This window comes from Sceloporus occidentalis, unplaced genomic scaffold, assembly GCF_023333645.1.
Source record: "Sceloporus occidentalis isolate IW3139 unplaced genomic scaffold, rSceOcc1.0.p SCAF_5, whole genome shotgun sequence".
In the NCBI taxonomy this organism is placed as follows: domain Eukaryota; kingdom Metazoa; phylum Chordata; class Lepidosauria; order Squamata; family Phrynosomatidae; genus Sceloporus; species Sceloporus occidentalis.
In genome coordinates, this window is record NW_028316985.1 from 117,861,906 (window position 1) to 117,885,645 (window position 23,740).

The window sequence follows — 23,740 nt, forward strand, 5'->3', positions numbered from 1 at the left end:
CCACCTTAAATTTTTAAGAGCCTCTTGCAATAAAAGCATGCTTCACTTATAGATCCCCACTCCTTTTTTAAAATTGGGGAGTTGGATCTTTTTAGGTGCTGATTTACTACTAGTATAACTCAAGGGTTTAACAGTGGGCAGTTTGGTCAGTTCAGTAGCTCAACATATGGACAGGAACATCTGAAAGCAGTTCAAATGTCATGCCTAACAAGGGAGCCTACAGGGGATAATTTACCCACTGAATGGCTAAGTCTACAGTATTTAACTGAGGTGAGTGTATGTATGAAAAATTTAAATGTCTCAGCCATCACTACAAAGTGCAATAGGTTCAGGACTGGGCAGCTGCACTGCCTATTGCTCTCTACCAAGTATAGTTAATGGATAGGGAGGTTATAAGCTGCAGTTTCACACTATCTAAAGAGCCATACTTAAATTACTCCAGTTACAATCCTCCTTGACTTGCTGCTCTCTTTATCTACTATGGGGACTTGACTACACCTTCAGGAAACCTTGTAGTCACCCCATAGTGGCTGTGACTTGGGAATATGAGGTTTCTCAGGATTTGCAGGCAAGGCGGAGCTTTTCTCCAAAAATCCAGAGAAAAAAGAACTCCTTTTTATTCTGCATTCACCTGGAAAATGCAAATCAGCAACAAAGACGTGGCTATGTAGCTGGAAATACACTGCACTATAAGACACATGACTGTTGTTGGCCCACCCTTTTCTTCCAGGTTGCTCCAATCTCACCAGGGTGACTGTGGCGTTATTGGAGTCTCTATGGACTGGGAACTGTGCTGCTGCTACAGGGTGAGTAAAGGGTTTTCCACCAGTGTAGAGAAGCCCTGGGTCAAGTAAGAATCTTGTTTGTTCCAGCCAGTGTCTTGGTGACATGACTAGAAACAGAGCCTATTTTTCTAGACTGTAGCTCTCAGAATGGCCGTGCTGGCTCTGGCAGTGGCACTGTTGTTACCCTGTTTCCCTACCACCAAGACTGGGACTCAAGGCAAATGAAAATGATTACAATATAGTTAAAGACATAGAAAATGTCAACACTGAAACTAATTAGATAAATTAAACTATTAGCAACGTTAAAACAATTTAAAACATACATTTTAAAAGGGTAAAAAGCAATTAAAATAGTACAATTTAAAACATCACATCACTCTCTTAGAAACCCTTTCCTTAGAAAACTTTAGTTCTAAATGCCTGCCTGAATAAAAAAAAAGTCGTTGCTGATGGAAGGATCACAAGGAGGGGCTCATTATGGCCTTCCAAGTCTAGGAGCAGCCACCAAGAAGACCTTTCTTCTGCAGCCACCAATTGTACCAATGAAAGTAGTGGGACAAAAGAAGGGTTTCTTTGAAGTTCATAAAAGTAACTTTTCCATGCTCGCCACAGGATTATAGCAGGAATAGAATGGATGCTTCTGTCAGTGGCTCCCTCATCATTTAGGATATTCTTTAGATTGTGGCCTGGCACCTCTAAATATGATTTCAGATGCTGACATCTCAAACATATTTCTTCCCTCTCTCTCAGCCTGGCCTATTTGTGCAATTATTGTGAGGATAAAATGTGGGCAAAGAGAGTATGTGTGCCATTGGAGAGGGAAAAAATGAGGTATACATCTAACAAATACAATAAAAAATAGTTATACTTACATTGACCAGTCCAAAGTAGTGTTCATTGAGTGGAAATTGCTCTGGTCCAATGTCTTTTTCCAGAGCAGAGGCATTGGTGCCCTGTGAGGATAAAAGAATTTATTTTTTCTGCATTAAAATATAATACAGCCAGGCCTCCATATACATGGATTTTTTATACATTGATTCAAGCATCGGTGGCTTGAAAATACAGTGGACCCTTGTTATACACTGGGGTTTGGTTCCAAGATCCCCTGTGGATAACAAGATCCGTGAATACTCAAGGTGCCATTAAATATAATGACATAGCAAAATGGTGTCCCTAATAAAAAATGGAAAATCAAGGTTTGATATTTGAAATTTATACTTTTTGGAACATTTTCAAACCATGGATGCTTGAATTTGTGTATTAAAAATCCGTGTATAAGAAGGGCTGACTGTATTTTTAAAAATATAAATTCTGAAATGAAAACCATGATTTTGCCATGTTATATAAGGAACACCGTTTCATTATGCCATTGCATTTAATGGGACTTCAGCATCCATCGATTTTTGGAACCAAACCCCAGTGTATAACAAGGGCCTATTGTATAAGAAAATTCAAACTGCCCCCCTTAAAAGTGGATCAGTGGTCTCTTTAGATTTTCCTTACTACTCACAGCCCCATCTTTTTTTCTCCACCAGTCTCATGGTCCCTCAATACCTTCTCATAGTGGTAGAACTATTTTTATGGGTTTGTGGACCCAATGTCAAGAGTTTGTATTACTATCTACTGTTATACGCATTTGTTATTTTTTAGATTGTACGCCACTGGCAGGTTTTATTATTCTTATCAATTTTATACATTCTATGTCCAGCGCTGTGCAAATTTACAGCGCTTTATAAACAAAATGTAATAAATTTAGAGTCATCCACTGTAGTTGATGGGAAAATAGGAACATACAAAGAAGTACTTCTTCCTCACAGTGCATAAATGAACTGTAGAACTTGCTACCACAAAAACTGTAGTGAGAGCTATCGACCTTTTGTTTCAGTTTGAGCTTAAACAGATTCATGAAGAATGAGGCTATAGGGGTCACTAGTCAATATCAGAGGCAGTAGGACTGATTGCTGAGGGACCAGTGTGGAAGGTCACACATTTGTGTTGCTTCTGGGCTTCCCAAAGACAACTGGTTGGCCACCATGGAACAAGAATCCTTGGCTGTTATCACACTGTAGAATTAATGCGGTTTGACACTGCTTTAACTGCCATGACTCCACCCTATGGAATCCTGGGATTTGTAGTTTGTTGTGGCACCAGAGCTCTCTGATAGAGAAGGCTAAATATCTCACAAAACTCCAAATCCCAACATTCCATAGCACTGAGCTATAGCAGTTAAAGTGGTGTCAAACTGCATTAATTCTGCAGTGTAAATGCAGCCCTGGACTAGATAGGTCTCCCAGGCCTCATTTTACTTCCTTAGCCCTCATCCTCCACCCTTCCAGATATCATGAAGCACATGGAAATCTTGGTGATTTTAAACTAAAAGCACAGATTCATTACTTATGATGTATGACATCTAAATGGATCACCAAGGAACTCTCTTACCCGATACCTCATTAAAGTGTCACCATCTGTTTCCCACACAGAATAATGTATAAAAGCAAACAGTCAATAGGGCTTTCTGATATTATCTGGTTTTATTTATTTCTGCAGTCAAATCTCATGTTTCCTTATTCTTTCTGAATGCCCACTTTTCAAGAGAGCAGAACTGAAGAAATGTTTTACTCCAGTCTGGGTTTATATAGCAACTGTTTTGATTTTTTCTCTTGGTAAAATTTTTTTTATAGAACTGGAACAGCTGCATCATGAGAAATAGAAAAGAAAATTGCAGAGACCCTGCTGGCTTTAAAAGTAAACCAACCTGCTTGCAGTTGGCAGCTAGCATTAACACTGCAAGCTTTTTAAAAAGTTTCATCTTCCTCCCAGAACACTTTACTTGCTATTCATATTCCAGCCTCATGGTTCCCACTGAAAACAAAGGGCTGTACTGATTTTTTTTCAAGAGTATCTGAGTTCCCAGTCCACCTGAGCCTTTCTGAAAGAAAAGGGGCCAATGGGAATGCATGCAATGCAACAATGATCCATTGTAGATGACTCCTGTTTTCCATGGACTTGGCTCCTGTGAATGTCTACTTCAGATTACATCATTAGTAGCCATGGGAGTATCATATGCACTGGGGGATTTTTTAAAGATGCACTACATACATCAAGAAGGCCAGGCATCAGCCCTGACAAAACAAAGGAGGCCCTCATTGCCCATTTTCCATTGCTGGAATGTTGGACTGGAACTTCAGCTGTGCATCTGTGAAATCCCAAGCAAGTGGAGTGAAAAAAATTGATTTTCCCACTCCAACCCATTGAATACCCCCCAAAACTGGCTAGGAACCCCTTCCCTGGAGCTGGCATTGACGCTGGGGAAAGAGGGAGAAAGATGAAGTTTAGTGATGTGTATCAATGTCACATTGGATTGAGGACTTTAGTCCCCTTCTGTCTCATTTCTGTCATTTGCTAGCTTGTGACATACAAAGATGTAGGTCAGCTCCCTTTCTTCTAGCTTTGAGCATCTCTTAACATTCTGAGTGGCTGCTTCCTTGGCCTGCAGCTACCAACACTGTCATTCTGCTTCCTCGCTAACAGTTGCATTGTCAGTCTCTATTTGTGTTCTTATGTTTTCATTTTCTTCCAGGAATGTACTTCTCTCTCCTCTCATGAATGAATGAATACAGTTTAGCAGATTTGTCCATATTTGTGCATGCAAATCCATCCTCCCACTCACACCTCCTAATAGTTTATTCTTCTTCTGCTTTCCATAGTTTCCTTCTTTGTGTTTCAATTTTTTCATGGGCTTCTTGCTTCTTTTATCCCCTCCCCTTAATAGCATGCCAGCTACAGATGCTGGCGAAACGTCAGGAATAAACTCTTCTAGAACATGGCCACATAGCCCGAAAAACCCACAAAAAACTATGGATGCCGGCCATGAAAGCCTTTGACATTACATAAGACAGCTATTGTTGTTGAACCCTTCCAAGAGTAACAAAAGCTGCATGCCATCTATCTTATGTACACTTACTTAAGAGTAAGCTACACCAGACACATGGCAGGGATGACTAGTACATTTGTGTTTGTATGTAAGTCTTAATATTTAAGGATGACTAAATGATAATAGATGTAAATAATAATTTCCTCTCCTCATTTCTGTAACAGACACCTAATTTGCTACACCTTAGGCTTGGTAGATATATATGGTTTTGCATTTTCTTTTGAGACTGATACACGTGCATTCCTGATGTCTCCACAGATTTTCCATTCAAAGTAGTGTATTTGAATTCCCATACCTAGGATATAGACCAGAATGATGTATGCAGTCAAGAAATAAGAAGATTATGAATGGGAAGGGAAACTTATGAAAGAACTAGAAAAGAGTAAAGCTGTACAACTGAGCATGAAATTTAGAATCATCCAAGTTATTGTATTCCCCATCACCATGTACGGATGCAACAGCTGGACAGTAAAGCAAACAGGCAGAGGAAAAATCAACTCATTTGAAAAGTGATGCTGGAGAAGAGTGCTGAGGATACTGTGGACAGCCAAAAGGACAAACAGCTGGGTCTTGGAACAGATAAAGCCAGAAATTTCCTTGGAAGCCAATATGATTAAATTGAGGCTGACATACCTTGGCCATATAATGAGAAGGCATGGATCACTGGGAAAAACAGAGGGTAGAAGAAGGAGAGGAAGACTACATGCCATATGGATGGACTCTATCAGGGGGGACATGGGCATAAGCTTGCAGGAACTAAGAGAATTAGAAGATAGGGGTTCTAGGAGGTGTCTCATCCACAGGGTCACCATGAGTCAAAATTGATTTGAGAGCAGATAACAACAAAACAAAGTGAAAGGAGGAATATAATAGGTCCTATAGGCATATATTTACATTCACTTAATAGCATCTTAGCTATCTTTCCCCTTTGCTTATTAATTTTATTTTTATTTACTCAATTTTATAATATTTCATTTACTGTTTTGCCACAGCTTTCATGGTAATCCAATTGCTTTCTACTTTTGTTGTTGTTTCTACTTTTGTTGTAGCTGTTGTTTTAATGCAATGCATTCTGTGTTTTCATTTTTTTATTTTAAAAGGTACTTGCAAGTAGGCAAAATTAATAACAGCCTTTCTGCTAATGTTAATCTGCTCTCTCATCTTAAAAATCTTTCTGGTTTCCCTGATGGTGTGCTCTGCTCGTCTTTTGCTCCCAACACAGACATGTGAGTCTCTGTTCTTCTTCTACCAATCCACAACAGGCTACTAAATCTCTCTCTCTCTCTCTCCCTCTCCTTCCTTTGTTCATAATTGTTCATAACTGAATCACAAGTGCATCCAACTTTTACAGTTTGCTTACAAATTGTGTCCCCCTCTCTTCCCAAAAGGAGTGAAATACCAGGCTTTGTGTTTGTGCGCTTTTCTCATGATACAAAATCCCATATTTTTTCAGTTATAAAAATGATGTTGAGCTGCATGGAGCTCTGTCCACATAGAGGGAGACAGCTCGCATCATGTTTAGGTCAGGCCTTTGTATGTGGTAAGTATACAAAGAGGCAGTACCTGCATGCTTTTCCTGTTGTGTATATTGATAATCCATTCTCTATACTCCTATACTCCTTTGTGGGCATTACCTTTTCTAGACCCAATGATTCTGCCTCTCACTTTAAGTGTTACTCTCTTCTAGATCCTCCTGCTTACTTTACCAGATGCTAGAGAAGGGTGGACAGTACGGATTGGGGAGATTCAGAATACATTATGAGTGTAAGCATGTCTACTCAGAAGAGACTAACATAGAATTCAGAAGGATTTTGCCCCAACTAATCTGCAAAATTTAAAAGAACATTAGTAAGGCAATCATATTTTTCAACTATTATATATATATTAAAGAAATCATTTTATTCTTTAATAAGAATAAAGTTTATCTCATTTTATCACATTTTAATCCATGCAGTCCTGACATTGGACAGTACAACTGATGACCATTCAATGAAACAATAGCATCAGCTACCAAACATGAATCCTGAACATACCATTGATGGGTTTCCAAGCCGATCACACTCATTTTGGTCATTGTTCAAAAAGGATATAAAAGCAATATCATTTGGCAATTATATACTAATAGTTAAAAATAACACTCTTTTGCCAAGCTTCTAGGATATTTATAGTGATTTAATTCTTTTCCTCTCTATAGCCACCACTCTTGCCACAGCAGAAAGCTCATCTTGTAAGCTAAAATAAATCAAGATGTAGCTTATGTATTCTACAGAATAAGCAGACTTTTGAGACTAGCTATTCTTTCAATAGGGACTAAATGAACACATCAGCTAATGTTCCAAAAACCATTCATACATTTTCTCATGTCAAAGCATAAAGTAAAATTGTCATCACCATTCAAAAGGTATGTATAAGCAACCAAATTGAGATAGGGGGATAGATATTCCACAAGGGCCCACAACAAACTATGGTTACCAGTGAGTGTGTTTGTACATCCAGCCAAGCAGTTGAATTACTTGCAGAATTCTTTAAGTGATAGAGTTCCTGGAGCTAAAAATCAATAGCTGTGCTTTAGGGATTGTCCAAATGTGCATAAAAGCACTGGACCATACAGTTTTCTGAGAGTGTTTAAAAAATATGTAAAAACGCCCAGCAATGTAACACAGTATGGAATCATGTTCACTTGGAGATTTATTCAGCCTGCAGATTCTCACCACAGGGATTGACAAGTGGCATTACACACCAACATCCCGAGTAGGTATAATGCATGTGACACTATCAGAAGCTATTATAACATGTTCAAGTTTTGCATTCAATTCAAACATTATTTTAGCTATTGTTCTGAGATCCAGGGAGGTGAGATGTAAGGTGGGGGGGGGGGATAGATTATAGCAGGAGGACACAACCGTACATGGCAGCAACAAACACACACACCTTTGCAGCTGAACTGCAGCAAGCACTTAGAGCAACTGAAGCTAAACTGTGAGATTATGAGTAATGGGGAAAGACACAGTGCAGAGGATTTTGGTAACAATTGGGAAATGACAGCAAATCACAGGAACACACAATCACCAATGAATATCTAGTCCTCCATCCCTTTTCCCAGAGAGGTCAGCCACAAGAGTCTGAGAAGCCCATATGCCGTGGATGAAGACAAAACCTTTTTCCTATGGTTGTTCCCAACAGCTGTATTCATGGACATTTAGCCTATAAGCTTGGGGGCCTCCAGGGAGTAATTATGACTAGACTAGAAGTTATTGAAATACCTTCTACAATTGCACCAGATTCTTTCCTTGTCAGCTTTGCCCCCTAGAAGTTTTGCAAAAGAAGCTTATGAGTATTTCAAAATTGGTACCACATGGAACAAGCCCAATGATACAGAGGAATCCTCTCATCTCATCTCTCTGGGAAAAGAGATGACATAGACTATGTACTGGTCCAATTCATAGTCTCTGTCACAAGAACCAAATCCTTGAAGTGGGAAATCACAAATCTAGCAACCACAAGACATGTTTTTCATATAAGCAAAGGCATGGAGAAAGAACTCATAGCAAAGAAAGAGAAAAAGCAAAACAACAACAACAGTAACAACAACACAACCTCCTAAGAAGATACAAATTTACACACAAATTGCAAATGCTAAATTATATGCATAGGTGCAAATTAGAAATATAACAAAAGTTAAATTAAAAATAGAGCACATCTGCAATATGTCTTGGTGGGGAAAACTGTAGCCAGATGACATTCAGGGCAGCACACTCTGCTATCTGATGGGCAACTTCAGGGCACCTGTCCTCCCTTCTCATGGTCTCAGTTTTCAAAGTGGGTCTGCATTGGATAATTTTTGAGTATGTGAATCCTTTATTTATGTATTTATTATTTTATCCCTTTTTTTCTCCTGACATTTTAAGACAAAATAGAAAAAAAAATGTAGTCCAAAGATTTTGAAAGCATTAAACAAGCCATCCAATTAAATATTAATTTACAACAGTTAAAACCACTTTAAAAACATATTACATACTAAGACATAGTGTACCCATTGTACACCCTTCTACTCCAATCAGTTAAAAGCTGAAGGCCTGTTTAAATAGGGTCTTTGGCTGCTGTCAAAAAGAAAAGGAGGTAGGGTGAAGTTTCTCCTCATACGAATCAGTAAGTGTGGTGAGATAGTGGGAAAGCCCTCTTTGCTAACAGCATAAGACTTGGACCGACTCATAGGAGGAGATACAGGAGATTTCAGAGAATCTGGACCTAAGTCTTGTAGGGTGTTATCGGTCACAACCAATACTTTGAATTGTGCCTGGAAACAGATGAGTAGCCAGTGGAGCAGCCAGTGCTTGCAACAAGAGAAGTAGAGGACTGTCTTTTGTAAAGTAGACACATGGTTGACCTTCCTGTCAATTTACAGTATGATCTCCAAATCCATGGGATCAGTATCCACATTTCCACTTACCCATATCTCCAAAAATAAATTCTCTCTTGGCACTTTCTACATCCTCCAGCATGATTCCATGGTATTCTTCTGGCCAAAGTAGATCATAGGGTCGCACTGGAGAACCTAGGAATGCCTAGAGAAATGTTGACTCTAGGAACCTCAAGGTTCTCCAGTGTGACTCTACTGTCAATTTCCACCAGAAGTCATTCATTTCAATAGGACTCACTATTATCCATGGTTTTGCATTTCCAAGGTAAGTTCAGGAACATATTCCCTGCAGATACAGGGTCTGTACTGTATAGCATTCATCTAGCTGGATTGCTAAATGAGGCTGGAGAAAGAGTGGCAGCAAAGTCAGCCCCTTGCTTAGCTACATGATTAGCCCTACGTTTTTGGCTGTAAATTCCCACTTCAATATAGGATGGGGCTCCTAAGCCTGACAGGGAATTCTAATATAAGAGAAATAGTAGCAGCAAAAGAAGGGAGAAATTCAGGTGCTCTGAGTTCATGTATGGCACTGCTGCACATGAAGGAGAAGCTGTACATACTGCATTCCCCCCTCCTTCATCATAAGGATGAATTCCTTCCTGCTGAATAAATAAAAATGGAAACAGTCTTATTTTTAATATTCTAGTTAACCCCCGCTCCAAAACCATTCTAACATTCTCCAGTCAATTCTGCCATCTGAGGTCTAGTTCAAATGTCCTCCACCATAAAGAATCATTATGGAAAAAACTGCAAACTCAAACAGCCAATAATATCAATATAACATCCTTCCTCTTCATCTGAGTTACCAAATTAGATCTGGTTAATTTCACTGTGTTGATCTTTAATTTACAGTATTCATTTCAGTTAATAACATAACACAAATGTTTGCAAATGAGACAAAACAAAAATCAATAGAAACCTAATGATTCCTCCACAATACCTGATACTTGCCCTGGTATAGGAGCATATTGTATCAAATCAGTTTAAAAGAAAGAAAGAAAGATCTATCTCAGTGGCACAAGATAGATAATTGAAATAGATAATGAAAATAACTTGGAGCAATATTCTCCCAACTAAAAAATGAATGAAGCATTTAAATTGCTGTAGTTTAGAGGCACAAAACACCAGCATTTGTCAGTGCTTGAACTAATAATTTACTACACAGATATTTAAACCAGTGTTGTTAGTTGCTGGTTTAGGGGCTTTTTAAAATCAATATTTGTCATCACTGAGACTCCCGGCTCTATCCCCCTCAAAAAAGGATGATGTAATTTATGTCCCACCAATTCCACTGAGCACATTAATGTGACTGGCTTTTCCTAGATATAGTTCCTTACCTCAATAGTTCCTACAATAGCCCCTGTAAGGTAAGCCAGCAGAATACTCACCAGATTGCAAATTCTAAGGAGAGGGAAATGCTGAGATACTTAGGATTTTACCACATCAGTCTTGTAAGGTGCCACAATTGTGTTAGTCTCGGAAATGCAAACATACTGGGTTGGGGACAGTAATTATCACACAGCTCTTCCAAATCATTATGGTGCTGCTTCTGTCCCAGCCTCTGTCCATCTCCATGCCTTATCCCCTTCCCAGCATGTCTTTTGGTTTATATTTCTTTATTTTTATTAGCATAATTACACAATCATGGCAATCTATTAAGTAGAAAAGAAATGAAGTAATGGTGAGGGAACACCTACTTGGAATTAACAGGGAGAGAGGAGCAGACTCACACCCACTTGCGCCAGGTGACCACCTGCATATTGGAACTGCTTGGGGAGGAATTTATCATACATGAATCAATAGTGGAAAAGCAGCATGGTTAGGAACCATTGATGGGTTTTGCCCATCAATGACAAGGTGTGTTCCAGCAATGGACAGACTACAGACCAGCTACTGGACAGGCACAGCACCATGTGATAAAGTATAGTCACAATACTGCTATCCTGCAATAATTTCACTTTTCAGACCTCATGTGATAAAGTTCTTAGAGGCAACACCTTTCTTAAAACCAATCAAAAGTTCAGGAGTGAGGTAAAATTTGGCTTCAAGTTCTTCTGTCTCATCATTCATTCACCACCATATGAGGCCACCATATGTGGTGGGGCGACAGTACATGTGCCCACAGAGAGGGCTCTGAGTGCCACCTCTGGCACAGGTGCCATAGGTTCGCCATCACTGGTCTCCATCATGCATACTTATACTGGGATGTATGCAGGCTTTTGTTTTCCCTATCTGTGGGGCAGTGAATGCACTCCAGCCTGTAGTCCAGATTTTGAAGGATTTATTCCAAGGCATTCAACTGTTTTCCCAAAATGATTTCAGCACCTCGGACAGCTCCTTTAACCTTTGGATTAAAATTCAGAGCACATTTACCATTCCATTGACATAGAAGCCACAATCCACTGTGTAAATATGTTGGGAATTTGATAATCCACCATTTATACTCATGTGCCTGTGCATGTCCACATCAAAAGTAACTTTCAATGATCAGAGTACAAAATGTGTTTGCTATGCCAAATTATGTTGTAAGCTCAATTTTATTTTGTATATATTCAATAAAGATCATTAAAAAACAAACAAAAGTGACCCTAAGGCAAACCTATCATGGGGTTTTCTTGGAAAGATTTGTTCAGAGGGGGTTACCATCACCTTCCCCTGAGGCTGAGAGCATGTGACTTGCCCAAGGTCACTCAGTGGGTTTCATGGAACTGAACCCTAGTTGCAGTCCAACAATTACACCATGTTGGCTCTCAACGCTTTTCTATCTATAGTTTCAAAACTTTGTTTTTCAGGATGTGATCATTAAAATATATATATATATATATATATATATATATATATATATAATATTAAACTGATTGAAAAGTTTGGAAATGCTAAAGTAGGCAGAACTGGTTCCTGGTTCCCTCTCATCCCAATGACCCAACCAAATCTGCGGCCCCCTGCATGCACACACACACACACACAAATATTATGTGCCTCAGCCACTTTCATCCAAGCTGAAGAACAACATACAATGGTCACAGGGCCAGCTCAAGACATTTTGCTGCCTCAGATGAAGCAAGTGGTGGTCTCCACACCTACCTAATAAAAGGTACCAAGTGCCTAAACCTGCCACATTTTTATGGCACATGAGTGAGAAAATCCCACAAATGCCTCTCTGTCCTTAGCAGTAAAAACCAAAACAAAGAAAGCCTAATAATAACTGATTCACTATTCTGCTGTTCTTTCCTGACACCAAAGTTTCCTGCCTGAGGTAACCACCTCACCTTGTCTAATAACAGGCCTAGCCCTGACATGGGTCTTGCAGCTCTTCTTCCGCAGTGTAAACAACATGAAAGATCTGGCCAGAGAATCCCCACTTATGCCCCTCAGCTGTCCAGTCCCATACACAAGGAATGGCAGACCAGCTTAAGGCAATGACAGGGGAGCTGAGATGGCTAAAGGCAAAGCCTCTGTTATGATTCAGAGCCCTTTGCTGTTTAGATTATCATACACACATGGACAGATCCAAAGTGGCTGATCTGTTACAGCTGCCACCCACCTGAAGATACAGCCCCTATCAAAAATTTTGTTGTAAACACCGAACACAGCAAAACAGACCCCATTAATGTCTCAGTAGCAAGCTGACCAACCAAGTTGCCAGTAAAAGCCATGTCAAAATGAAGTTCTCTCACAAAAGACAGAGTGTAAACATTTTCTTATCTTTAGGACAGTAAAAGCAATAAATGTCCACTATAAATTCTCAATAAAATGTCATGGTTAAATAATCATTTTAAGGGCTGTCTGTGAAATATATCTGCACTTTAAAAGTATAGATGCCTTGAAAAGTCTGTTTTAACCATTGTTTCTACATATTGCTGCCTACGGCCCCAAAAGAAGAAATTTCTCCTGTTCATCTGCAACAGTGGTGGGGGTACCATTAGGTAGTATTTTTGTCTCATGTGCTTATTCAGTTTGGCTTTCAGAGACCTTGTAGCACAGAGCTTGTCACAGCGCGTGCTATGAAAGTCCTCAACGCTGAATGACTGTGTGTGGCCCAACTAGCTAAACAAGCTGGTCATTTCAAGTAAAGCCATAGCTTAATAGCCACGTTCCTGTGGAATGGATATGGAAAAGACATTGCTGCACAAAACTACAATGTTTTGTTAAGTAAATAAAGTGTCACTTTTCAAAAAAAAAAAAAAAAATAGATTGAGAAGGCTCAAATATACTTATATTACATATATGTGGTTATTGCTCCAGATTTGTAAGAGGCTTCCACAGTCAAATAATACCTCCATAGTTTTTCCCTCAGTCCCATTTCCCCTAAATTCTATGGCCAGCCCCTCACAACCAGAAGTATATGCTGTACACCTAGGGCTGCCATAATTGTCCACTTTTACCAGGGACAAAATGTAGGACAAATTCAAGACCAAACTGTAGGGCAACTGCAGGACAAAACTCAGCTCAAAATGTAGGACATTTAAGGTCCACCATTTTTCTTCAATGTCCTACATTTTGGGCTGAGTTTTGTCCTGCAGTTGTCCTACAGTTTGGTCTTGAATTTGTTCCACATTTTGTCCCTGGTAAAAGTGGACAATTATGGCAACCCTATGTACACCAGTCTTCCTCTGTCTCCAACTCTTCCTGTTGCCTCTTACAAAATTACTGGAGCTCTTATTGAGTTCTCTCTAGTCAAGAGTCTTCTTCCTGAAAACATCTGATGCCTGCATCAAGCTTCACCAGCAACCTCACAGCACAGCTTTCTGTTTCCAAATACCCTAAAGCTACCAGATCCCATGTGATTTTGGAAGCCAAGCAGGGTCAGTCCTGGTTAGTACTTGGATGGGAGACTGCAAATCCCAAATGCTATACACTATATTTCAGATAAAGAAAATAGTAAAACCATATCTGAGTATTCATTGTTTAGGAAAATCCTATGAAGTTCATGGGGTCACTATAAGCTGACATGTGACTCGAAGACACACATACATAGTTACCTGTACCAGAATATAGATTTTTCTGCAAATTTCCCTCTGGTTTAAAAACCTTCCTTCTTCTGATGGACTTACTGTCTGCTAATCTTATTTGTTGATTCCCAACCTGACCAATCATACCAAATGCAGATTCTTCCCCCTAACCATTTTGCAAATTGTCATGCTGAAGCTTCCCTTCCACAGGAGCCATAATCAAAGTAGCCACAACTATCAATTGCAAAGGTAGTCTTCTGACCTAATCATATTAGGTCCAATGAAGACAAGCAAAGCTAAACTTGACACATAGTAAAGTTCATCTAGGGGTAGCCATATAGCAAATCTCATAACATCCAAACAATACCTTTATTGGACCAACCAAAATGCACAATTACGTGTTGCAAGCTTTCAAAGTCACACTGGCTTCTTCATCAGGCAAACAGGAGAAAAAAAATTGAGGATGTCAGTCATAGGCCTGCATTTTCTGTTTCTGGTCTTAGTTCAGATGGTAGGGAGGGCTATCTGCAGGCTGGCACCTCCTCCTTTGGCCATGTGGGCACTGGGAGATTTTCAGTCAAGGAAATTTAATTCCGTTTGCAATTCGAAGAAGACGTTTCCTTGGAATCCAGCATGTCTCCTTTCTCTGTGAAGCCACAGGCTCCTATGTAAGTAGAGAACACTGAATTTCTCAAGACATCTTGATGTTTTGCATCAGGAAAACTTTAGGTAGTGCAGAGATAAACCATGCCAATAAGTCCAATATTGATGAAAAAGCCAGTGTGACTTCAAAAACTTGCAACATGTAATTGTGCATTTTAGTTGGCCCAATAAAGGTATAATTGTTTGGATGTTATTGGACATAGTAAAGTCAGTTACATTATATCTTCATAGGGAACTCAAAGATAATAAAAAGACAAAAAGTACACAGATAAGAAAAGTATAATTCTTCCTCACAGTTCCTCTTTCTTTCTTTCTTTCTTTCTTTCTTTCTTTCTTTCTTAACTTATTGCGTTTTTTATTGGTAGCAGCTATAATTAAAAGTGAGAAGTGGCTGATGACAGAATTTTCTCTGAAATCCAGCTAGAATTCCAAAAGGGGGGGTACAGATGAGATTTTTAAAATGACAGTATTAAAAGCAAATTCTGAGAGTTCAGAAACGAATGCTTCCACATTCTGGCAAAAAGCGAGAAATGTCTCTTTGCTTCTTGGAGCCTTGAAGGAAAGAAAAGAAAAGAAAAGAGACTGTTTTGCCTCTTAAACACCAGGAATCATTGTTACCATATATCACACTATATTTCCATAGGCATCATGTTTACATGGGGTTATCATTCTGACATGCAGTACATGTACAGCGGTGCAATCCCACATCTGTCCATTCAGAGGTGTATATTGAATTCGATTTGACCAATTGTTAAATAAGTGTGTAGCCTTAGCCTCTAAAGTGTCACAAGGACCTGTTGTTTCAGGTAGTTATACCTTGTTGTTGCTGTTGTTCTTGTGTGCCTTTGTTTCCAAGTTATGGTGACCCTAAGGCAAACCTATCATGGGTTTCTTGGAAAGGTATGTTCAGAGAGAGGTTGTCATTGCCATCCTATGAGGCTGAGAGAGTGTGACTTGCCCAAGGTCACCCAGTGGGTTCACATGGCCGAGCCGGGATTCAAACCCTGCTCTCCAGAGTCATAGTCCAATACTCAAACCATTCCACCACACTGGCTCTCAGTTATACTTTGCTGAGCATGAAAAGATTCTGAAAAAATGGGGAAAGTGCTATTTTGGGAAACTATGTTGTTGCTGTTGTTAAGTATGGTTAAATAGGAAAGTACGGTTGTTGCTTTTCATAGGAGCTTGGAAATGTTACTTATTCAGTGTATAATTCACAGAATCTGGAAGGAGTCATTATAGTCAGAAGTAGCTGTGATTTGCACAATTGCAATTAATAGGGAAATGTGCACTCGTCCTGGATAAGTAAATTTGCTAAATAAAAGCAGCTAAGTGAATTCAAAGCTGGAGCCCCAGAACACATGTTTCTGCCACATTTGGATCAGATTCAAATGTTAAGGAACAGAAACAAAGGCCAATTTATGGCTTAACTGGTGGTGCCCTTTCTGCAGTGAAAATAGTGTAGTAGCAATGACTACATAAAAATCTAAACTAGATAATAAAAGCCATTTTGAATCTTGCATTTTCAGAGGGGAGTCATTTGAAATTGGAGACCATAAACAGATAAACATGCCAGCTGAGTTTTTTCAAAACAAATGAATTTAGTCCATTGTGGAGTTGTGATAATCTTCAGATTGTTGACGCTGCTGAAGCCCCACTGACTTCAATGAACATAAGAATTACAGTTTTACAGCCACTGGTTATTGATCTTTTTCACAGTGCCTAGATTCCAACTACAAGACCAGTATTCTGTATAACAGGGGCAATTGTACTGGGTTTCATTTGGAGGGGGGTTCCCACCTGAAAACATTACAATTGCCACACTGATGATGCCAACTTATTTTTTGAATCTCACTAACATAGATTTAATAATCCTGCTAATTTAGCTCCATAATGTAATGCAGGCATGAAAAAAATCACAACACAGACTCTACTGGTTGTGGTTGCTTTTTGTCACAACAACAGGTGCAAAACAGGTAGAGTCACAGGCTAATAGTAGCAACCTAGCCCAACCATACTGAGATAGCTATTTATTATTATTATTATTATTATTAGCAAATACTTGTTTCCTTCCTCATATTGTCCTCATAACTTTGTGAAGAAGGTAAGACTGACCCAAAGTCACCTACACTGTCGAAATAATGTAGTTCAACACCACTTTGAGTATTGTAGCTCCATCCTATGGAATCTTGGGACTTGTAGTTTTACAAGATCTTTTGTCTTCTCTACCAAAATGTGCTGGTGTCTTATAAAACTACGAATCCCAGGATTCTATAGGATACAGCCATGGCAGTTACAGTGGCTTCAAACTGCATTATTTGTACAGTACAGATGTACCCTCGGTCCAGCACTCTAGCCACTACACCACACTGAAGGAGTCTCAGTGAATGTTCTGCCTTGAGCCTACCAGTGTCTTAAAAAGGCTTTGGTGTGCCATCAAGTTTTTATTTTATTATTGTCCCTTTGTAGCTACTGATGGACTGTGACAGCATAGCAGAGAAGTTGGCCCACTTTGCTCAAACAGGTGCTTTCCAGATGTTTAGACTGCAGCTTTCATCATCCATGGGTACTGGTCATATTGGCTGGGGCTGTAGGCCAAATGAGGTTAAAGACACCTTGGTGGTAGAAATCAAAGACATAGCCATATTAGTCTGGAAAATCAATATACAAAAGGATCTTGTAGCACCTTTGAGACCAAGTGAAAGAAAGGTGGTAGCATGAGAGGTTCAAGTCTAGGGAGTTTATCACAAGGGATAGATCTCATGCAGAAACGGGATTTAAAAATCTAGAAAAAACCTGCAAAAGCTTGTGCACAAAACCCACAAAAGCAGGTTGATTTTCATATGACATCGAGTGTAATAAGCAATAGCATGACATTAATCCGAATGGTAAGTCAACAAAGCCCACTCCTTTTTACTTTCGGGATTTTTCAAAAGTAAAAAGGAGTGGGTTTTGTCTACTTTCTGTTTGGGTTAATGTCACGTTAATGCTCATTAACGTCGTGTGAAAATCAACCTGCTTTTGCGACTTCTGTCCACTTTCTGTTCGGGTTAACCCCCGATGTTGTCTGAAAATCTACCTGCGTTTGTGGGTTTTTTTTTCTGGTTTAAATTCAGTTTCTGCACAGGATCCATCCTGTGTGATAAACTCCCATGCAAGCTCATTCTACCAACTTCTTCTTTTCAGTTAGAAGATTATCAGATGGGAGGAAAAGACAGGAGTAAAAGGCATACTCCCAGCATCATTGCGTGATCGCGCTTAAGATTTTTCGACGACATCACGCTCATCCATGACTTATTCCATGAAGATCCAGGAATGCTCCAACAACAAACCATTCTGGGACTTCCCCATAAGTGGTTTGTTGCTGGAGCATTCCTGGATCTTCACAGGATAAGTCCTGGGTTAGCGTGATGTGTCAGAAAATCTTCAGCACAATTGTGCGATTATGCTGGGAGTATGCCTTTTCCACCCGGCTTTCCCCCCCCCCCCAGCTTTTCCCCCCATCTGATAATCTCCTTAGTCTCAAACATGCTACAAGATCCCTTTGCATAAAGGCACCCTGTTGTTGTTATGTGCCTTCAAGACAGTTCTGACTTATGGTGACCCTCTCGCAGGGTTTTCTTGACAGGATTTCTTCAGACGAGGTTTGCCATCATCATCATCATCATCATCATCATCATCATCATCATCTATATCCCCCTATCCCTGCAAAATTGGGACTTTTTAGGTAGAGATTATATTCCTTGCACAAGCTCACCCAGGGGTTTCCCATGGCTGAGCGAGGGTTTGAACCCTCATCTCCCAGAGATCTGGTTCAATACTCAAACCACTCCACCACACTACCTCCTTCATCCTGTTAACCAAGATCCAAGCTGCCTGCACACAGAGGTAGCCAAGCCCACATCAGATCCTACCATTGCTTCGTGTTTCGCTTTGAGCATTCCAAGCCACCATGCTAAGGTTTGTAGGCCTCTGAACAGCTACAACTGGTCTCATATGCTCCAAGCAGTAATTCAGTGTCTCCACACTTAAGACGAATCAGGCTTTTTGTCACCCGGCTGTCAAGTTCAGAACCCTAACTTTAAGCAAGCAGGAGGGGAAGGAACCCAATGGTTGGGGCTCAGAATATTGACACATTTGGATAAAAAGTATGGGACCAGGATGGAAACCACATCTTTAATGGAGCAACAATTCTTGGCAAATATCACTGAAAGAATAAACTTGAACAAAACTGTCTGCCTGACAACCAAGTGGGCAATATGTGACCGTACCCTCTGAACTTGAAAGAACTGTAGTTTCAACAAACTACACTTGTCCCTCCATATGCGTTAGGGTTAGAGGCACAGGACCCCCGTGAATGTGGGGAAACTGCAAATAACAAAAACGCCATGTTTTTACCTGAGAGGACACCTCTCTATGAATCTCTGGGTCCTCCAGTGCAACTCTGGTCAACGTCAGACATTGACCATAGAATTGCACTGTAGGACAGAACCATTGCACTTAAAGTGGAGTCAAACGGTTGTGTTGCATTTTGTACAATTCCTGGATTGTAATGCAATAAAATTGGCCCCTCTCCCCCCCAAAAAGTGTTGCATTTCTGCAGTGTGGATTTTGTTGTTGTGTGTCTTCCAAGTGAGGCTTGTGGCCACCACCCTCCCTATCATGGGCTTGAGGCTGGGGAGACACTCCAAGACTGCATCCACACTGGAGAAATAACCCGGTTTGGCACCGCTTTAACTCTTTCTGGCTCCGCAGCCTCCCAGCAAAGGCCCAGCGCCATCCCCTGGCCCTCCCTCCAGGGCCCCAGCCCCAGACTCCTGTCCATGGCAGACAGGACACCCCCCACAAGCAGCTAGTAGGGACCCTGACCTCCCCCACTTCAAGCCCCTTCCCAGGTCAATCTCCTCCTCTTCCTTCCCCCTCCTCCTTCTCTTCTTCCTCCTCTTCCTCCCCTCCTCTCCCTTCTTCCTCCTCCTCTTCCTTCCCCCTCCTCCTCTTCCTCCCTTCTTCCTTCTCCTCTTCCTTCCCCCTCTTTAGGGCCATAAGCAGCTAGGGGCCCTGACCCCCCGTCCAGGCCTCTTCCCAGGTCAGTCTCCTCCTCTTCTTTCCCCTCCCCCTTCTCTCCTTCTTCCTTTTCCTCCCCTCTCCCTCCTCTTCCTTCACCTTCTTCCCTCTCTTCCTCTCCCTCCTCCTGCTACTTTTCCTCCTCCGCCTCTTTCTCTTCTTCCTCCCTCTCCCTCCTCTTCTTCCTCTCCCCTTCCTTCTCCTCTTCTTCCTCTCCCTCCTCTTGCTACTCTTCCTCCTTCCCTTCTTCCTGCTTCTCTTCCTCCCTCCCTCCTTCCTCCTCCCCCTGAGGCCCAATGCCCTCCCGGGACTCACCATATTACAAATGGAAGCGATGTTTCTGACAGTCATGAGTCTAAAGGTTGCAGCGATCCCAAACCGCCATCTTTACCAGGTGAAAACCCAGGCGGTCATGCTGGGGCTGGGGCTGGGGCTGGGAGAAGGAGAGCAGGAGAGGGAGCCTGAGTCTTCTTGGGGGGAGTGGATACGTCTCTGTGTATGGAGGGCTCCCCTTCCCTGGCCTCTCCTCCTCCTCTTCTTCCTCCTCCTCTTCCTCTCTGCCTTGGCAGGTGGGATGCCAGGGAGACTAGTCCCAGTGCCCCTCTTCCTCCTCTTCCTCCTCTTCTTCCTCTGCCTCTGCTGCCCCTTCCCTCCTTCTCTCCATCGCCCAGCAGCAACTTTGACAGGGAAGGTCAAGCCCCAAGAGTGGCGTGGCTGGGAACCAATCACTTGGCCCTTTTTGGGGAGGGAGGCACCCCAGCAGCCAATGAGGAGGCTAGGACGAAGAGGGAGGGGTCCCCCATGCACCCACCCCCAGAGTGGTCACTCCTAGTCCAGTCAGCCTGGGCTAGTCCCCCTTTTAGGAAAGAGAAGACCTTTATTGAATGTTAACATGGACTAATATGGATTATATTTAGATTATTTTCATAGAATGTGCACCATAGGCAGGCTTATTTTATTTGTTTTATCTATTTTCATTGATTGTATGTACTGCACTGTGTAAATTTACAATGCTATATAAATACAGCTTAATAATAATAGCAACATTTGCCATGCAGCCGCACTGCAGAAATAATCTGCGTTGGTCCCGCTTTCCATGAGATGAAATTCTGGGAAGTGGAGTTTGTTGTGGCACCAGAAGGTTGAGGGGGCATCTGCACATCTCCAAGAATGCAAGTTTGGCATCTGCTATGGTTCAATGTCATGGTATTCTGGAATCTGGAGTTTGGTGAGATATTTAGCTTTCTCTGTCAGAGAGCTCTAGTGCTCTACAAACTACAAACCCCAGGATTCCATAGCATTGTGCCAAGGCAGTTAAAGCGGTGTGCCACTGCATTGTTTCTGCAGTGTAGATGCACCCTCAGTCTCAGATGAAGGCAAAGGCAAACCCCTCTCTGAACAGAACTTACCATAAAACCCAATAATAGAGCGAGTGATTTGTCCCAGGTTATCCACTGGGATCTTGGAGCCCCTTTGAGACTCACTGAAAGAAAGAAGTTGGCAGCATGAGCTTTCCTGGACTTTGCTCTGCTTCCTCAGATGCATTTGGTATTGTTGTTGTTGTTGTTGTTATTGAATAATAATATAGAGAGATCTTGTAGCACCTTTTATCCACTTTCTAGTTAGTCTCAAAGGTGCTACTAGATCCCTTTGCATCCTGATTTTACAGGCTAACAGAGCTTGTTTTTGGAGATTATCACATGGGGCATTATAGCACAATTACACAAAGATTTTCACACAACATCACACTCATCCAGTTCTTCTCTTGTGAATAACCTGGAATCGTCCCGTAACTTCTTATTAATGGGGAAACTCCATGAATGGTTTGTACTGTTGTGAAGGTGAGGAAGCTAATAGGAATGCATTCACACTTTTGGGGGTCACTATCACTCCTATGGCCATCACTATCAGGAAGCTTTTCCCAGACTGCACAGGATTATTTTCAGAGTAGATTTCTGTCTTTATTTTATTTGAATGATATATACAGAAATGTTCAGACATGCACAATAGTGCGATGAAGAAGCATGCGCAAAACATCCAGTCACAATGTACTAATGATGCAGCAATGTGATCAGCCTTTGTATGTGGAATGCAACTGTGTTTTTGTTTCATTTTTACTTTGTTGTTATAGTGCAACTGGGTGACTGTGCAGAACTATACATCACAATAGCACTATGCTTCCGTTATCTTCCAATAGTGTGATTGTCATGGAATTGGTCCTAGTGTGATAATCTCCTTTGAAGATTATCCAATGGGATTCCTTGGCAGAATGAGGGTTTGAACCCTGGTCTCCCAGAATCCCCATCTAACGCTCACTACACCACACTGGCTCCACCTTTCCATTAGCCACGAGTCCAAGCAGTAGCAGCGGTTGGTGGAGTGGTCAATCCACTCCGGCTTTTACTCAGAACTTTAATGGAGATGTCCAGAATGCTGAAAATGTCAGGGGAGGATAGGATTCATCCCCTTGGTGGATTCTTTCAATTCAGACCTAACATCTGAAGCTGAGTCACCATCTCACTGACATACAAGCCACCATGTTCCAAGGTGCACAGTGATTTCCCTGCCCCAGTGCAGAATAAATATAGAAAGTTAAACACAGCATGAATTATAAAGAAGGGCTTCCAGATAATTGTGTGTCTGTGGTGCTTCCAGAGAGACTACATCAAGCCAGGTGAACACACTGCAGAAATAATCCATTTTGAGACTGTTTTAACTGCCCTGACTCAAGGCTGTGGAATTCTGGGATTTGTAGTTTGTTGGGGCACCAGAGCTCTCTGACAGAGAAGGCTAAATGTCTCAAAAAACTACAGTTCCCAGAATTACATAGCACTGAGCCAGGGCAGTTAAAGCAGTCTCAAACTGGATTATTTCTGCAGTGTGTTTTGGACCAATATCACTCTACACTGTTACAGCCCTATAATTCTACTTTAACGCCTATGGCCACCTCCTATAGAATTCTGTGAGTGAGACTGGCAATTCTAAATGCCCTCCCTAAATTGTAGAAGGACAACCTACTATAATAATCAATGCAATGAAACAGAAGCTAATAATAAAAAAAAGGGGTGGGGGGTGGGGACAAGAAACTTCTTCAGCAAGATCCAAGAAACCAAGAGAACTTTAAGCAGGAAGAGCAGGAAGCAGCGGAACATATGACATGACCAGGAAGAAATTAAAAAGATAATTGAAACAATACACAGACAAAACTATTTAAAAGGGACAAACCGATGACCAATTTAATTAAAGACAAACCATATGAAGACAACCCTCAAATTTTAAAAAGTGAAATGAGAGCTGTACAGCTGCTCCAAGCAACAGAGACCGAATCTATTCCAATTCTAACTAAAAGAGGTCAACAAATTTGGAAAACAAAACAATGGCCCACAGACTGGAAACACTCAGTATATATTCCAACTCCCAAGAAAAGAGACACCAGGAACTGCAGTAATCACAGGACCATTATATTAATTTCTCATGCAAGCAAGTTGGGGCTTAAAATTCTAAAATAAAGACTCTTACCATAAATGGAGCGAGAATTGCCAGATGTTCAAGTGAGGTTCAGGAAAGAAAGAGGGACTAGTGATCATATAGCAAACATATGCTGGATAATGGAACGTACTAAAGATCAGACTGTCCTTTATAGACTATAGCAAAACATTTGGTTGTACAGATCATGAGAAACTATGGTTCATTGCCACAACATTTGATAGTCCTGGTGCATAATCTGTACTCAAGACAATAGGCTACTGTTAGCACAGAATACAGAGAAACTGAATGCTTTCTAATTGGCAAAGGGTCAGACATTTAGCCTTCTCTATCTATTTAATTTGTATGCCAAGAACATCATACGAAAAGCAGGCTTGGACTCAGAGGAGAGAGGTATGAAAACTGGAGGAAGGAACACCACCAATCTAAGATACAT

At 41.0% G+C, this 23,740-nt stretch overlaps 1 protein-coding gene across 1 annotated transcript in view; it reads right to left on the reverse strand.

The window, feature by feature from the left end:
- Window positions 1-20,500, reverse strand: part of USP46 (ubiquitin specific peptidase 46) — a 32,141-nt gene extending 11,641 nt beyond the window's left edge. The window contains exons 1-2 of the mRNA XM_089525226.1: window positions 20,134-20,500; window positions 1,658-1,738 (exon numbers count right to left, since the gene is read on the reverse strand). Of these exons, the coding sequence (XP_089381352.1) occupies window positions 1,658-1,738; window positions 20,134-20,169 (117 nt within the window). The 5' untranslated portion in view covers window positions 20,170-20,500. The remainder of the gene's footprint in view (window positions 1-1,657; window positions 1,739-20,133) is intronic.
- Between the last annotated feature and the right edge of the window lie 3,240 nt (window positions 20,501-23,740).